General features: G+C 65.3%; 1 protein-coding gene across 7 annotated transcripts in view; it reads right to left on the bottom strand.

The window, feature by feature from the left end:
- SMTN (smoothelin) overlaps positions 1-14,043 on the bottom strand; it is a 51,965-nt gene that overhangs the window by 14,598 nt on the left and 23,324 nt on the right. For 4 of the 7 annotated variants that reach the window (XM_043497861.1, XM_043497860.1, XM_043497863.1 and 1 more), the window contains 6 exons: positions 13,024-13,117; positions 12,221-12,558; positions 11,488-11,554; positions 8,497-8,598; positions 7,403-8,083; positions 6,493-6,569 (listed from right to left, as the gene is read on the bottom strand). In XM_043497861.1, the coding sequence (XP_043353796.1) occupies positions 6,493-6,569; positions 7,403-8,083; positions 8,497-8,598; positions 11,488-11,554; positions 12,221-12,558; positions 13,024-13,117 (1,359 nt within the window). Of the gene's footprint in view, positions 1-6,492; positions 6,570-7,402; positions 8,084-8,496; positions 8,599-11,487; positions 11,555-12,220; positions 12,559-13,023; positions 13,124-14,043 lie in introns of all 7 variants that reach the window. The other 3 variants (XM_038373391.2, XM_043497862.1, XM_038373395.2) reach the window with 1 other exon arrangement.

Here is a 14,043-nt window from a genome sequence, read left to right as displayed (position 1 = left end):
GTTGCCTAGCTGTCTGGGCCTTAGGCTCAAGTTCAATGGTGCTGTGGAGAATACAACAGCAGATCCAATTACCCAGACGCTGACACTGAGCAAGCAAGAACCCAGAGGCATATGGACTTCCCCACCTCCCAGCAAGGGGGTTCCCCAGCATTTCCCCAGCTCAGAAACAGGGGTCTGGAGAGGTGTGAGCTGGGGGACAAGCGTTGGCTGCTAGTGGCAGTCAAGGGGCTCTGACCTGAGATTTGGACCAAGGTCAGACGGACATAGAGCCAGAGTTCACTACAGCTTGGCTGGGCGCCCCAGAATGGACGATGTTTTACCCTTCCTTCCTCCGGGCTACCTTAAGGCCGTCCTGTGCTGTGCTCCGAGTGACTAATAAACCTGACTGGCTTGACAAAACCGCGAGTATCACTGCACAAGCTGGACAAGGTGCATGCATTCCCCAAGAGCGGACAATCCCCCTCGGCTGTCTCAGCGGGACTCGCTGACCAGAACTCATGGGGTGGAGCAGGGGGGCTGCAGGCCCAGAGGTCCAGTCTGAGGAGGCTGTGAAGCCACATGGCTTCCCCTGGAGGAAGTGAGAGACGCCAGGGATCTGGCTCATGGAAGGGTTCCCTCCCAGATGCTGTTCCAAAGCTGGCCCTAGCACCAATCCTGTGGCTCCATGACACCATGGACATCACCCCACACTACCAGAGCCCAGCAGCCCCCAGGCCAGCCTGTGAGGCAGACATGTTCTGCTCCTGTGGATGGGCAATTCCTTCCCTACCCTCAACTCCCGCTCTCCGCCTCAAAGGGCGCACGGAGCCCTGCAATGGGAACGGAGGAGTCAGGGACAGGGCTACTGTCAAGTTTCATGGTAACCCTAACACAGGCATGAGGGTCCAACCAGCCCATCCAAGATCCGCAGCAGCGAGTATACACGTCAGGCAGCCCAGATACACCAGTGAGCAGGGGGGCTGCCTGGGGCAGGCAGGTGGGCTGGGCAGCAGGCACCGTGGAGCGGGAGAGGTCAGTGCCTGTGTCTAGCTCCAGCGCAGGATTTCCAGGGGGATTAAGAGGCTTATCGGAAAGAGGATCCTGTGCTGGAGATCAGGAGCTGCCCTGGCAACGAGGCAAGCCCAGCCTCTTCTGAACAATCATGTGGTGCCAGCTCCTTGTCAACACAGCCCTCAACGAATGCAGCTCAGGCAGCTGGCCAGGCCCAAAATAGCACCACAAAGGCCTGTGGGCGGGGGCTGAGGTGTCAGCTGTGGGGCTGAGACCACACCTGCTTGGCTCCATTCACACCCCCCCCAGCAGAGCCCGGGCACCCCGGCACTGGCCGTCTGAGGGGCCGACTCTCAGTAGCCCCGTTGGAGCAGGGTGCCCCCCATGGCAGGACGGGATGGGGCAGGAGAGCCAGGCAGGCCAACATATACAGCACAGCTGCCCTCTGGCTCCGCTTGGACCCAGCCCTCCTGTGACAGCCAGCAGCACAGCCTCTGTCTCTCTGCCCAGCGCTTGCTGGGGGTCAGTTCTCTTTGGTTAAAACACCAGGGGACCAAGGGCTGGGATTTCCCACCAGCCCTTGGGGCAGGGACCGACCAGATGCCTAGCGCCCTTGGTGGGGGGCTGGCCTCTGTGGCCAGGGCTGGTGGTAGGCAGGCAGCAATGGGAGGAACCAACCCCAGGGCAGGGCCTAACGCCCGTTGTCAGCCGGGCCCGTTGGGCTGTACGCACAGCAGCCCCACTAGCCCTGGCACTCAGGCAGATTATCCCTGCAGGGGCCACACCCAGATCCAGGCAGCCCACGCGCCTCCCTGCCCAGCAGCCAGGGGAGATCCCGCTCACAGCGACAGCCCGATAGCCGTAGCCTCGAGCGGCGCTGACACCGCCCAGTGCCCCAGCCCTCGCAGGAGGGCGCAGCTCCCTGGCTGGGCTCGGAGCCGGTGTAAGGAGACCCCAAGGCCAGCTGTTCCTGCAAACACACACGGGCAGGCAACACCACCCAGCACAACAGCTGCTCCAGATGGCACGTCAGCAATGCAAGGCAGGCGGCCCGGATTGGCTCCGGGTGATGGGAGCCTCGCCTGGCACAGGTCTCCCCCAGCTGTAATCTCCTGCCACAGCTACAGTTAATCCTCCATGAAAATGTGCCTGCCTGGGCCAGCAGCAGCTGGTGCCAGCTCTGGGGCTCCCCCACTTCAGGAACAGCTTCCCTTTCCCCAGGGGCCAAAGCTCGGGGAAGGGCCGACAAGAGCACAGGGGCCTCACCCAGCCAGCTCCAAGCTGGCCGCCTGCTCTGGCCCTAGCAGGGGGAAGGGTATGTGAGGTGCCGGCACTAGGCACTCAGAGTAGATTTGCAGCTCAGCCAGCAGGGGCAGGCCAGGGTTTCTGCCCAAGCAACATCTGCCCACCCCTGCCTCCTTCCCCCTTGGAAGGAAGAAGGGACCCAAGACACAGCCAGCCAACGCTGCCCGCGGGATGGGCTCTCGGGGAAGCTGTCCACTGGAGGGAGTGGGCCTGTCACCCTGCCTTCCCCTGCCCAGAGCCCGCACACTCACAAGGCTGTTGCCCCTGGAGAGGTGCACAGATGACTGCCTGCGAGTGCTGGAAAAGGTGGGCGGATGGGCCATGGGGCTGCTGGGCTCGGTGCTCGCAAAATGGGCACAGGGATCTTGTGCCTCCAGGAAGAGGGTGCTGGGGTCTTTCTCCTCCAGATCCTGGGCTCCCAGCCAGAGCGTGAGCACCTCCAGCTGCCGGCCAAGGCATGCCTGCTCTGCCCGCAGCACCAGGTGCTCCTCCTTCAAGTCGTTGAGGGTGCTGGCCAGGGGCTGCAACTGCTGTAGAGCCTCCTCCAGGCGCCTCTCGGTAGCCAGCTGGAAGGCCTGGAGGTCCAGCTGGATCTCCTCCACCGTCGCCTCCCGGGCATTGTCCGAGCTAGGGAGGTGCACCCCCGGCATGGTGCTAGTCGAGGATGGGATGCGGGCACGGCAGGGCCCCTCGCTGCCACGCCGCGGGCTCCGGGGCGAGACACAGTATGGTCAAGGTCCTCTCGCTGCCAGCTCCGGGCGGTGGGCTCTGCAAGCTCCCAGCCCTTTATAGGGGCTCTTGGGCATTGCCCCTCCCCGGGGCTGGGCTTTGTGTTCAGCCCCGCTATTCTTATCGCACAGGCCAGGGCCGGGCAGAGGGGCCGACACAGGAGCCGGGTGGGGAGGTGCTGAACTTGGGACAGTTCCCAGAGCAGGCTGGGCAGTGATGGACTCGGGCCAGGTGGCCAAGCTGGGGGGCGTGCAGGCACTAGGACAGGCAGCTGGGCATGGGGCAGTCACTGAGCATGCTGCCTCCCCACCCCGACGCACAGCATGGGCTCCCCATGAGCTGCCTCCCGGGGTCTAGCCCTCAGTAAACGGGGGAAGGGGTCAACCAAAGGTAGAGCGGGGCTTGGATAGAGCAGCCCAGCCCCTGCCATGCTGCCCCCACCCCTTCACCTCACCACCCCCCATGCTGCCCCCCACCACACTCACCCCCAAATCCCCCAGCCCCAGCCATGCTGCTCCCTCTAAGTCCCCCAGACGAGCGCCCAGCTGTGCCACCCCCTGCATCCCAGCTCCCACAGGCCAGCACTAGTGTCCCCTCCCAACACCCTAAGGAGGGGTAGGCAGGGCCCTCAGCCCGCAGCCCTACAGTTCCTTTGGGGAGGGGCAGACTCCTAGCACCACCCATGCCTATCCAGGCAGTGCTCCCAGCTCCCATCCTGTGCCCTGACAGTGCCAGCTCCTCACCCCCACACCAGCGCTACCGTGCACAGATCTCCCCCGCAGGAGGGGATGTCTCCACCTGGGCCGGCGCTGCACAGTCTGGGGGCAGAGAGCACAATGCAGACAGGAGGTGGCTGCAGACCCAGGCCAGGCCTCCATGGGCCATAGGGGCCGGATTTCCTCTGGAGCGGGGTAAAAGACACAGTCCTCCCCAGCGGGGCTGCCTGCACTGCTTGGGAGTCCTCAGTGGGTCCGCGTCTTCACCCTATGCCCTCCCACACCCCACGAAAGGCTCTTCCTCCCTCCCCACTCTCCCTCCCCATGGCCTCGGCGTGCACAGCCCAGTGCCAGCGTTGTCAGGGACGCTGTCCCCATCCCCCCCACTCCCACCCCAGGCCTGCTCCACCCACCGGAGCCAAACCTCTCTGCCCTGTCAGCTGCTACCCCCTCCCCGGGGGCTCCATGACAAGCGAGCCGAGCAGGCAGCTCCAGCCCCACCAGCTGGCTCTGCTCTGACACCAGCTCGCCTGGGGGGCGCTGAGCACCTGGCAGGGCTGGTAAATAAAGCATCAGCCAGGCAGATCAGATTCCCAGGCAGCGAGTGGCAGCAGGCGTGATGCGCCCACCCTCAGCCTGCCACTTCTAGGGCCCAGGAGCACACAGCACCCTCCGCAGGGGCTCCTGGAATAAAGCCCCCCCACAGCAGCCACACTGCTCACCCTCCGCATGGGCACCCGAGAGCACGGCCCCCCCGGCGGGGGCCTAAGCACCTGCCAGCCCCACAGTGCACTCCATGCCCTTGGCCACCCATACCTGGAAGAGGTCATGGGCTGCTCCTCCTGCCCCTCTCCCCTGCAGACAGCCTCAGCGCACACCTGGCAGCTGCGCTCTCCCACCGGGCAGACCCAGCTCCCCAGCCCTGTGCCGGCCACACTAATACCTTAATGAGAGCTGACGGGCCGGAGCTGGGCCACGAGGCCGTGTTAGCTCATTAGTGCAGGAGAAACCACCGGCCCCCCCACGCCCAGCAAGAACTGTCCCTGCTGAGCGCACGGCTCCCACGGAGGTGCTGCCCTCCTGCCCCGACTTGCCCTGTGGATGCCGCTCAATCCTGACCCACAGCCCCCCTCTGCTCCCTCAGGGCAGGGTGCAGGAGCCCCAGGATTGCATGTGGTGGCTGGGCCAGAGCCCATGTGGCTGCTCCTGTAGGGAGGCCCCCCGAGCGTGGCTCCCACAGGGGTCCTGGACACAGAGTGGCCGAGAGCTGCAGACTCAGCTAGAGGTGCCTCATGTACCCTGGGGAGGGCCGGGCTGGCTCAGCCCCTCCTCCAGCTCCAGGGGCCGTGTGGGACATGACTCTAGTGCTGCACCTCCTGGGGAAAGGGAGATGGAGAGACTCCTGCCACAAGGGGGAGCCACCCACAGGGGCACGTGCCAGGCCTGGTGCCATCCTGGGCCCCACGGCCGCTGGACCTCTAACACCACTGCAGCCTGGTCCTGACGCCTTTGTTTTTCCTAAACACTGCAACATGCCTAAGTGCTCTGCATTACCCTACATGGCCAAGAGCGCCAACCATGCCTGACCAGCTCAGGTCCCAGCCACACGCACCCACCCCCTCCCCTCTCTTCCCACTTGGAGGCACGCGCCTGGCCACACACATCTGCCCCCCCCGCGCTGGAGACACATCCAGTTGCACACGCCTGCCTGCCCCAGGGGCATGCGTCTGGCTACGTTTCCCTTAGCTGGCTCCGCTCCAAGGGCCACCCCCCACCCCAACACACACACACCACCCCCTACCTGGGTCACATGCCCGGTGCACACACCTTCCCGCATCATCCCCCCAGGCGCACGCCTGGCCACACACAGGAATCCCAGCTCCTAGCAGCCACCTAGGGGCTAGGTGGCCAATCCCTGAAGCCGGCCAGCTCTGACCCCTAGAAGGAAGGCGGTGGGGGGGGGGGGGGAGAAGAGGTCCGTTTTCCAGTCCTTCCCAAGAAATCCCCCTCTGGAGCCATGATGGGCAGAGTCCGGCACAGGCAGCTTCTTGCTGCGCCCAGCAGGGTCTGGGGCAGAGGTACCACCCCGCACTCTGAGGGGCTCTGGGGTCCTGTCCCATGGCTCATGGGGTCACTTGGCCCCATGTGACCCCAGAGTGAGGCCAGGATCCCGAGGGTATGGGGGGGGGGATGGGGACACACCCCTCACACAGACCACACCATCACAGAGCTCCTGGAGTAATACTGCTCTGACCTGGCCACTGGGGGGCAGCCACAACAGCTCCCCACCAGGCCCTCGCCGGGCTCAGTTGCAAGCCCCCCAAATACACTGGGAGGCTGGAGAAAGGCCTGGGCCAATCCCAAGAGGGAGCCACAGGGCCCATGGATCTGGTTTCACAGCAGAGCCAGTGGAGGCCCAGAGATTTGCTTCCCTCCCCACCCCCCTTCACACATTCTGAGCCCCACAGTGCCTGGCACCTGCTCTGTGCCTCCCCGTCCCCCGGACCCAGCCAGCCAGGGCTGGCAAACTCCTGCACCTGCCGGCTCAAGGGCTGAAGCATCCTTCCCTTGCGCAGGGCAGGGCGACCGCGCTGTTAAAGCGCCCACCCCCCCAGGTACAGTCTGCACCGCATGAGGTGCCCAGGTGGCACCTGGCATAGAGTGCAGCAAGGCAGGACTCAGAGGCCTGCAGGGGCAGCAGCGCTGGCTGGATCCAGAGCCCCGGCGTGCATGCGGTGTGGGGGGGGCTCACCTTGCTGGCCGTGCTGACCCTGCCGGTGCTGCCGCTGCTGATCCGGATGGGTGAGCTCCGCAGCCCCAGGGTCAGCTCTAGGAAAGGAGGGCACAAGAGTAGAGGCTGGCAGCCAGCTGGGGCCAGCCAGCGTCGGCTGCGGCTATCTCAGCACTCCCCCCACCCCCAATAATCACACTTGCGCCAGCACCCCACGGAACCATACAGGACTCAGATCCAAACCCCCCCATCCCACCAACTGCCGAGCCATAGAGGACACGGCCCCCAGCCCTCTCAGAGCCCATACAGGATCTGGGCAGAGTCCATTCCCCGAGCGCCAGGGCTCACAATGCAGAGCGAAGCTCACCCTAGATGATGGCACAGTTGGCCTCTGCACAGGGAGGATCCAGAGTCACAGGGATCCCCCAGCCCTGGCAAGGGATTCCCCAGCAGGGGACCTGCCTGCTTCACAATGAGGGATTGAGACGCCTGGGTGTCCACAGTGAGCCGAGGCGCTCCCCAGCTCTGGGGCAGGACTGGGAGGGATCCCTCCCTGGGGGTTAGAAGCAGAACAGCCAGGGGACCCAGTGCCTGGGGAGTGTCCCACAGCCCTTCGGCTGGAGCCGAGACTCCCCTGGCTGGGACAAGGGGCAGCCAGCCCTGGGGCCATACAGCCCAGCTCCAAGAATGAGTCGAGGCTCTGCTGATTTCCCATGAGCCCCACTGATCTGCCCTGGGGAGAGGGGGAACTGTGGGGCATCCTAGCTTGGCAGCCATGCAGGGGCCAGGGCTAGGCTGCACCCCCGAGGGCTGCAGAGCCAGCCCCACCTGGGCACGCTCAGCAGCGGCTATCCTTTGCTCCCAGCTCTTCCAGGAGCACTGCCGTGAGACCCACATGTCGAGAGCTCAGCCTGGCCACCGTGGAACCTACCTGCCCGCTGGCTGCCTGGCGTGCCCACGATGCGGCTGCTGACGGGCTGGGCCCTGCCATCCTTGATATCGATGGTGAAGAGTGTTTTCATGGGGTCCTCGTCCCTGGCGCTGGCCTTGGTGCCACAGGCAGGAGGCTGGGACCGGGCCGGGCGGCTGGGCAGAGAGGCAGCGTGCTGGGCGCCAGGCTCCTCTGTGCCGGACGAGCTTCCCTCGGCGTTTTCAATGGGCCTCTGCGGGGACGTCAGCAGGCTGCCCTGCGATTGGCCAGCCTGGCTCCTCCCCACAGAGTTGCCCTCCTCTTTAGGGCAGGCTGGGCCCCCGGCAATCGCAGCCTCTGCCTCCGAGGAGGAGGTGCGGCGCTCCGCACGACTGCTGGCTGGGGGGCCCCCCGAGCCCTCCTTGGCTCCCTGGAGGGCAGCATGGCCCAGTGGCGCCGGGCTGAGTCCGCACCGGGGACCGCTGGGTAAGTCTGCTGTGCACTGGGCACCGCCCGCCTTTGAGCCCCAGGCACCCTGGGGGCGCAGGAGTTGCTGCTGCAGGACCCAGGAGCCTTTGCCAGGGGTCTCCCACTTCTGGCTGCAGGACCTGGGACCAGGCTGGGCCAGGGAATCTGAGGTGAACTTGCGGACGCGCTCCCGCACCGAGTTGGCTCTCTGGAAGGGCTGCTCCCGCGCGGGCTCTGGAAGGGGAGACAGGAGCCGAGTGAGGACTTGAGTGATTCACCTTCCCTTGGGCACAGAGCCTGACTGGCACTGGTGCGCTTTGCCCAGGAGGGGCTGTGTGGCATCCCCACCCCCAGCTCAGTCAGGTTTCAGGAGGACCCTGCCAGCCCATTACCCTAGGATGGGGAGCGGAGAGGCAGCCTGGCACCAGCTCTCATGCCACCAGGGCAGGTGCCACATCCCATAGGGCGGCTGGCATGCTGTCTAGAGAAGCCAGGGCTGGGGTTCCTTCCCACTGCACCCTTAGAGCAGCAGCGGGCAGTGTCATAGAGAGCCCCTCCCTGGGGCTACTGCTGAGGGAAGGATATGGGGCAGAGCACAGGCCAGGAAGCAAGGAGGACACGCTGGATGCAAGAGGAGAGGGCATTACCTGTGCTGTGGGCCAGAAGCGGGGAGAATGGCGCAGATGGCATGTAGCTGTGGCGGGAGAGATCCTGCCGGGCAGGAGTTCCTGGCACATCATGGGTGGGTGCTGCCAGCCACAGTGTTTGGGAAGGACCAGTCCAAGGTAGCATTTTCAGAAATGCAGAGAGCACAGTCAAGGAGAACCATGTTAGAACAGCAGCACCAGGCATCACCTCCGAGCACAGCAACCCGAGGCCCGACCCATGGCCAGGGCAGCCGGGGCCCCCGTCACAAAGCCAGGCAAAACCCCCATGGCTCCAGGCTGCCCTGCTCCACAGGTACCCAGCCCTCAGCCAGGGGTGAGTTAATCTGGGCCAGCACAGGTCCACGGCCAGCTGAGGGCACCAGACTGCAGCCCTGCCCCCCGGAGTCCCCAGGTGGGGCAGCCCGGGGCAGACTCAGGGACAGTGCCCACGTTCCGCCCGTCCCTACCCCCGTCCAAGGGCGCTGCCAGGCTGGAGGAACCTGGCCAGCTTCCTGCAGAGGTGCCTGAGGAGTGCAGGGTTTGCTGCAGAACCAGCCCCTTTGCACAGACTGCATTCGTGCCCCCGCTGCCTGGCCTCCAGCGAGCTCCCCGCCTCACCAGCTCGTGGCAGGGCCACGTGCCAAGCGCCAGTCCTGGGCACTGCCCGGGGAAAGCCCACCTGCAGGGGTAGGCATGAATAGCTGCCCCGGGAACCTGGCTCCAGGGGTTACACTTGGCCAAACCAGGCCCCCTGCCCCTCCAAGAGCACAGAGAACAGCGCTGTGCCACCAGACACCAGAGCCCCCATGCCCTCCGCTGCGACCGGCCGCGCCACACAGACTGGGCCGGGGGCTAGTCCAGTGGGCCACGCTGCCAGGGCACAGCCCTGTGGGGAGAGCCAAGCGGAGGGGCTGCCACGGGGTCTGCAGGAGATGTCCCCCTTCCCAGAGCGGCGATCACAGCCGCCGCGTATGCACTGTGCAACTCCTGCTCCATGTGCTGCCCTGGCACTGTCATCCCCAGGGCCCCCTGCTCTAGAGCAGGGATACAGGCACCGCAGCACCTGCGTGGCACCACGCAACAGAGCCAGGCTCACACAGCAGGACGCTGAGCCCACCTCGGCCAGGCCCCAGCCCAGCCAAGGAGTCACCCTCTGTTTGGGGGCCTGGGAGCTTGACCCACTTCCACAGGGGTCCCCATCACAACCGCCAGATCCCTCTTGGCCATGGAGAGGGGCCTGCCCTCCCCTGACCAGGGTGAGGCATGGTGTGGTGCCTGTCCCTGCTCTGGGCAGACCCCAGGACTGTAGGTCTCCAGGCCTTCTCCCCACCACTCCTGCTCACTCCCTTCACTCCTGCTGCCAGGGAGTCTGCGCCCCACGCCCGGCCTTGCTCAATGCCTGGGGGCAGCACTTGCTGGGCCTTATCCCCCTTAGCAAGGGCACCTGCCTCACTCCCCTGGCGCAGGAAGCTCAGGGGTGCTGTCACAGAGATGATCCCCCGGGAGGGCACTGGAGAAGGGCTTTGCACAACGAACCCTGCTCCACCTGTCCTGCAGGGAACTCCCGGCTCTCCGCTAGGCCGAGGAGGGGCTGAGATGACCCTGGCAGGCTGAGTTGGGGGGCTGCCCAGGGCCAGGATCTCAGCTGTTTCCTCCAGCTCCCCAGGCTCCCCAAGCCACAGCAGCCGGTGCACAGTGGGGAGAAGCCCCGGAGCTGCCTGGTACAGCAGGCCTGTGCTATGAGTCGAAGTGCAGGGCGGTCCCCCGAGCTGGGAGCCTGGCTCCCCCGCTAGGCCTGCTAAGCCGCCTCCAGCCAGCGGAGCGAGTGGAGGGCCAGGAGAGCACATAGCGGTGCTGAGCCACCAGCCTTATTGGGCTAAAGAATGTAAAAGGCCGGAGTTTGCTGCACACACGGATTCCCTTTCATGGCCCTGCAGCAGCCCAGCGAGCAGCCAGGGGATGTCAGCAGCACCAGCCCAGCCCCGCTCCCACATCAACCGGGGCCAGGGGCAGCTGATGAGCAGGGTCAGGGAGGGTCCACAGGCCTGAAACCCCCGTCCCATCCCCAGGGGGCAGGGACGCCAGGGGCACCCCCTCAACGACTCCCACGCAGACATGGACCAGTCTCCCAAGGCACTGCCATGTCTGTGCCCCCTGCCTTCACTCTCTGCCAGGAGTGGTTTGGTTTTGCCAGGGACGCTTGTCCCATCCCAGGAGGCAGTGGGGGGGTGCATCCTCCAGCTCGAGCACAGACCCGGCCAGGAGCCCAGAGGTTGGTCACAGAAGGCTCAACTCCTTCAAACAGCCAGACTGGAGCAAGGAGGACACGGGCTGGCCAGAAGCGCCAGCAAGGCCACTCCGCCTCCCCCGGAGGGCAGCACTGAACTGGGAGCCCACAGAGCCCCCTACTGAACTACCTTGGCACTGCTGCAAGAAAGCCCACAGCTCCACCCACCCACACCGCCCACCTGGAGGGTGGCACCACCACAGGGAGCTCCGAGCGACTCTGCAGCCAGCCCAGAGGGAAGCACTGCTGGGGGGGGCATGCAGCATCCCCGAACAAGGCAGTTCACGGCGCAGCCACGCTGAAAGGGGCACTGCTGGGGGGAAGTTCACCGCGCCAAGGGGGAGACTGGCACAGGGGAGCTCCAAGCACCCCCAGCAGAAGCATTGCTGGGTGTCTGCAAAACACCCCCAGAGAGGGGTCCCGCCAATGGAACAAGTCAACATGGCCAGCAGCGAGCTACTGTGGAGAAGCTCGCAGCGCCACTGGAGAGGGGGCACTGTTGCAGAGAATCTCGCAGCCTCGGTGCCCCAGCATACAAGGAAGCCCCCACTTGATGCAGGAAGGTCCCTACGCACCCAGTCCATATACACTAGTGACAGCACCATCTACTGGTGCAACTCCTGGCAGGGGCTCCCTGACCACAAGGCCCCAGCCAGGCACAGCAAGTGCTGGGGGGAGGGGATGGCGCCACGCTTGTGTCTTACCAGCTCGCGTCTTGTTGGCAGCGCTGGCTGGCTTCTCGGGCACCTGGCTTTTGACACAGACACTGACCTGGGGGAAGGGAGAGGAGGAGTGTAGGGTTAGTCTCAGCAACTCCTCAATCTGACAGGTGCCGGGTAGTGCCTGCCCTGCCCCCCTCCCCGACTCTGCCCATCCCCCTGCCAATCCAGCCCTGCCCCTCCCACTCCTGGCTCTGCCCAACCACCTCAATCCCACCACACAGCTCCCTGCCAATCCAGCACTGCCTCCCTCCCCCGGCTCTGCCCACCCCCCCTTGATCCCACCGTGCAGTCCCCTGATAATCCAGCCCCAGCTCCACTCCACTCCTGACCTGCAGCCCCCTGCCATGCCACTCTGGGACCCTGGAGAGGCGAGGGCTGACCTTGCAAGGCACAGGGTAGTTTTGCGTCACTGATAAATGGGGACGTGTTAAGACCCAGACTCATTTCGCTCATGTCCTGTTTCAGGCCTGGAAAGCGGGTCCCTGTGGTGAGCGGCTACCGGGCTCCCCCTGTGTGCCGCCTAGCGGCCAGCATGGGTAGTGCCCGGCTCAGCCCTCCGGTCACACCTGCCACATACAGCCCGTGGGCTCCGCTAGGGTGAGCGGCAGGCGCCGCACTCTACCCGCCAGCCCGCAGGCCCAGCAAAGAGGGCAGCCACAGCCCGGTCCTGGGCACCGTTCCTCAGGCCCCCTGGGAGGGGCAGCTGTCTCGTTACCTGGCTGCTCTGGCTCCTGTTGCTGGGCAGCTTCTGGCGGGTCTCCTCCGCTGGGCAGCTGTCACCTGTGGTTGCAGGTGCCTCTTGCTGCTCTGGCTCCCCCTGGCTGGGCTCCCCACTGCCCCCTGCCTCTGACTGGCCGAACCCCTCGCCGTCTCCCTCCTGTACGCAAGGGCGGGTCAGGCTCGCGCAGGGCTGCTCTGCCCCTGGGCCAGGCTCAGGGCTCTGGGAGCTGTGCTCCGGGGGATCGGCTCTCTGCTGTGGCTCCAGCTCCGAGGACGAGGAGCAGTGCGGGGGAGGCAGCGGGTCCAGGAGCAGCAGGGTCCCCGAGGCCGGGTCTGCAGGAGAGAGAACCAGCTTCTTAGGGGGGAAAGTCCCCCCACCCTCCTCCACAGCTAAACAGCCCCCACCAGCCCCTCCTGAGTGCGACCCCCACACTGGGGCAAACCCTCTCCCACGGCTCTCTGCCGCACACCAACTGCCATGCCCGTCCCTCCAGGGCAAGACCCCTGCTTAGGACCCAGCAGCAAATGGGGTGCTGCCCCGATCACATACTGCAGCCTGGGAAAGGGGCTGCTGCCCCAGTCCGATGCTCCCTGCCAGAGAGAGAGCAGGCAGGGCCACTGCTCCCCACATAGTACAGCCCCTACAGGCCATAACCCCATTGGGCAGGGCATGGTGGGGTCCTACCCACCACATCCCGCTATGGGGAGAAGGCTGTGAGACAGGACGGACGCAGCACTCTGGGGCAGGACTTTGCCTACGGAAATCGGGCCCCGGTGGCAGGATTTGCATGGACTCACCCTGGGCATCTGGTTTCTGGGGCTCTCTCCTCTGCTCATTGCGTAGCTCCCGGATCTGAGCCCGGATCTGCTCCCGCTCCTCCAGGTCTTCTGGCTGTGCCTGGGGGACAAGAGAGTGAGCACCAGGACAGCCAGCCAGGCTGTCAGCCCCCACAAGAGGGAGCACCCAGCTGCGGGCCCCTTTCCAAGCTGTCCCTGCCCAGGTCCCAGCACTGGGCGTTTGCGTTAGCCCTGCTTTGACCTCCCTCTGGAGAGTTTCCAAGTTGCCCCCAGGCGGGGCCTGAGGCCTGCAGTGGGCAGCCTGCAGGCTGCGCGACACCTGAATGAAGGCAGAGACGCTGAGAACCTGGCCAGCCCCAAGTCCAAGGGGGGACATGGGCTTCCCCTGGGATGGGCTCAGTGCTCCCCATGGCCTGGCCTGCTCTGCGGGCAGGGACATACAGGCCACCCTCTTACGCATCTCCTCAGGAGCCTGGAGCAAGCCCTCAGCAGCTTGCCACGCTCCTCTGGGAGGCGGGTTTGAATTCAGCCCAGAGAGAAAGTGGCTGGAAGTCCCAGGGCAACAGAGAGAGGGCTCAGCCCAGCTCCCACCACCCAAGCCAGCCCTTCTCTCAAAGGGGGCGGGGGAGGCGAGAACTGAAGAGCCCCAGGAGGCTGCTCTCTCAACGGCTCTCTGTAGGGCTGGCAGGGGCCGGGTATGCAGGCAGGACGGGTACGTGGGCAGGGGAGGGTACACAGGCAGGCCACTTGGGCAAGGTTGGCCCTGCCCCTGCTGCCCTTATCCGGCAGGAAGGGAGCTCCCGCCAGTCCCCAGACACAGCGAGCGTGCAGACAGAGAGCAAGCATGCAGGGCAGCGAGCATGCAGGGCAGCTCTCAAGCTAATGCTGGCAGGCCCAGTACCTCGGGCAGGAGCAGAGCAGTTGTAGGGGCAGGCACAGTCCCCCAGCCTCCCAAAGCCCTGGCCAGGCAGAGGAGACTTCAGGCTCAGCTAGTCTCTCCCCACCCCCCACTCCTGCTTT

This window comes from Dermochelys coriacea, chromosome 15 (assembly GCF_009764565.3).
Source record: "Dermochelys coriacea isolate rDerCor1 chromosome 15, rDerCor1.pri.v4, whole genome shotgun sequence".
NCBI lineage: Eukaryota > Metazoa > Chordata > Testudines > Dermochelyidae > Dermochelys > Dermochelys coriacea.
Note: the sequence above shows the minus strand (reverse complement) of the source record. Positions and strands in the feature narration are given on the sequence as shown.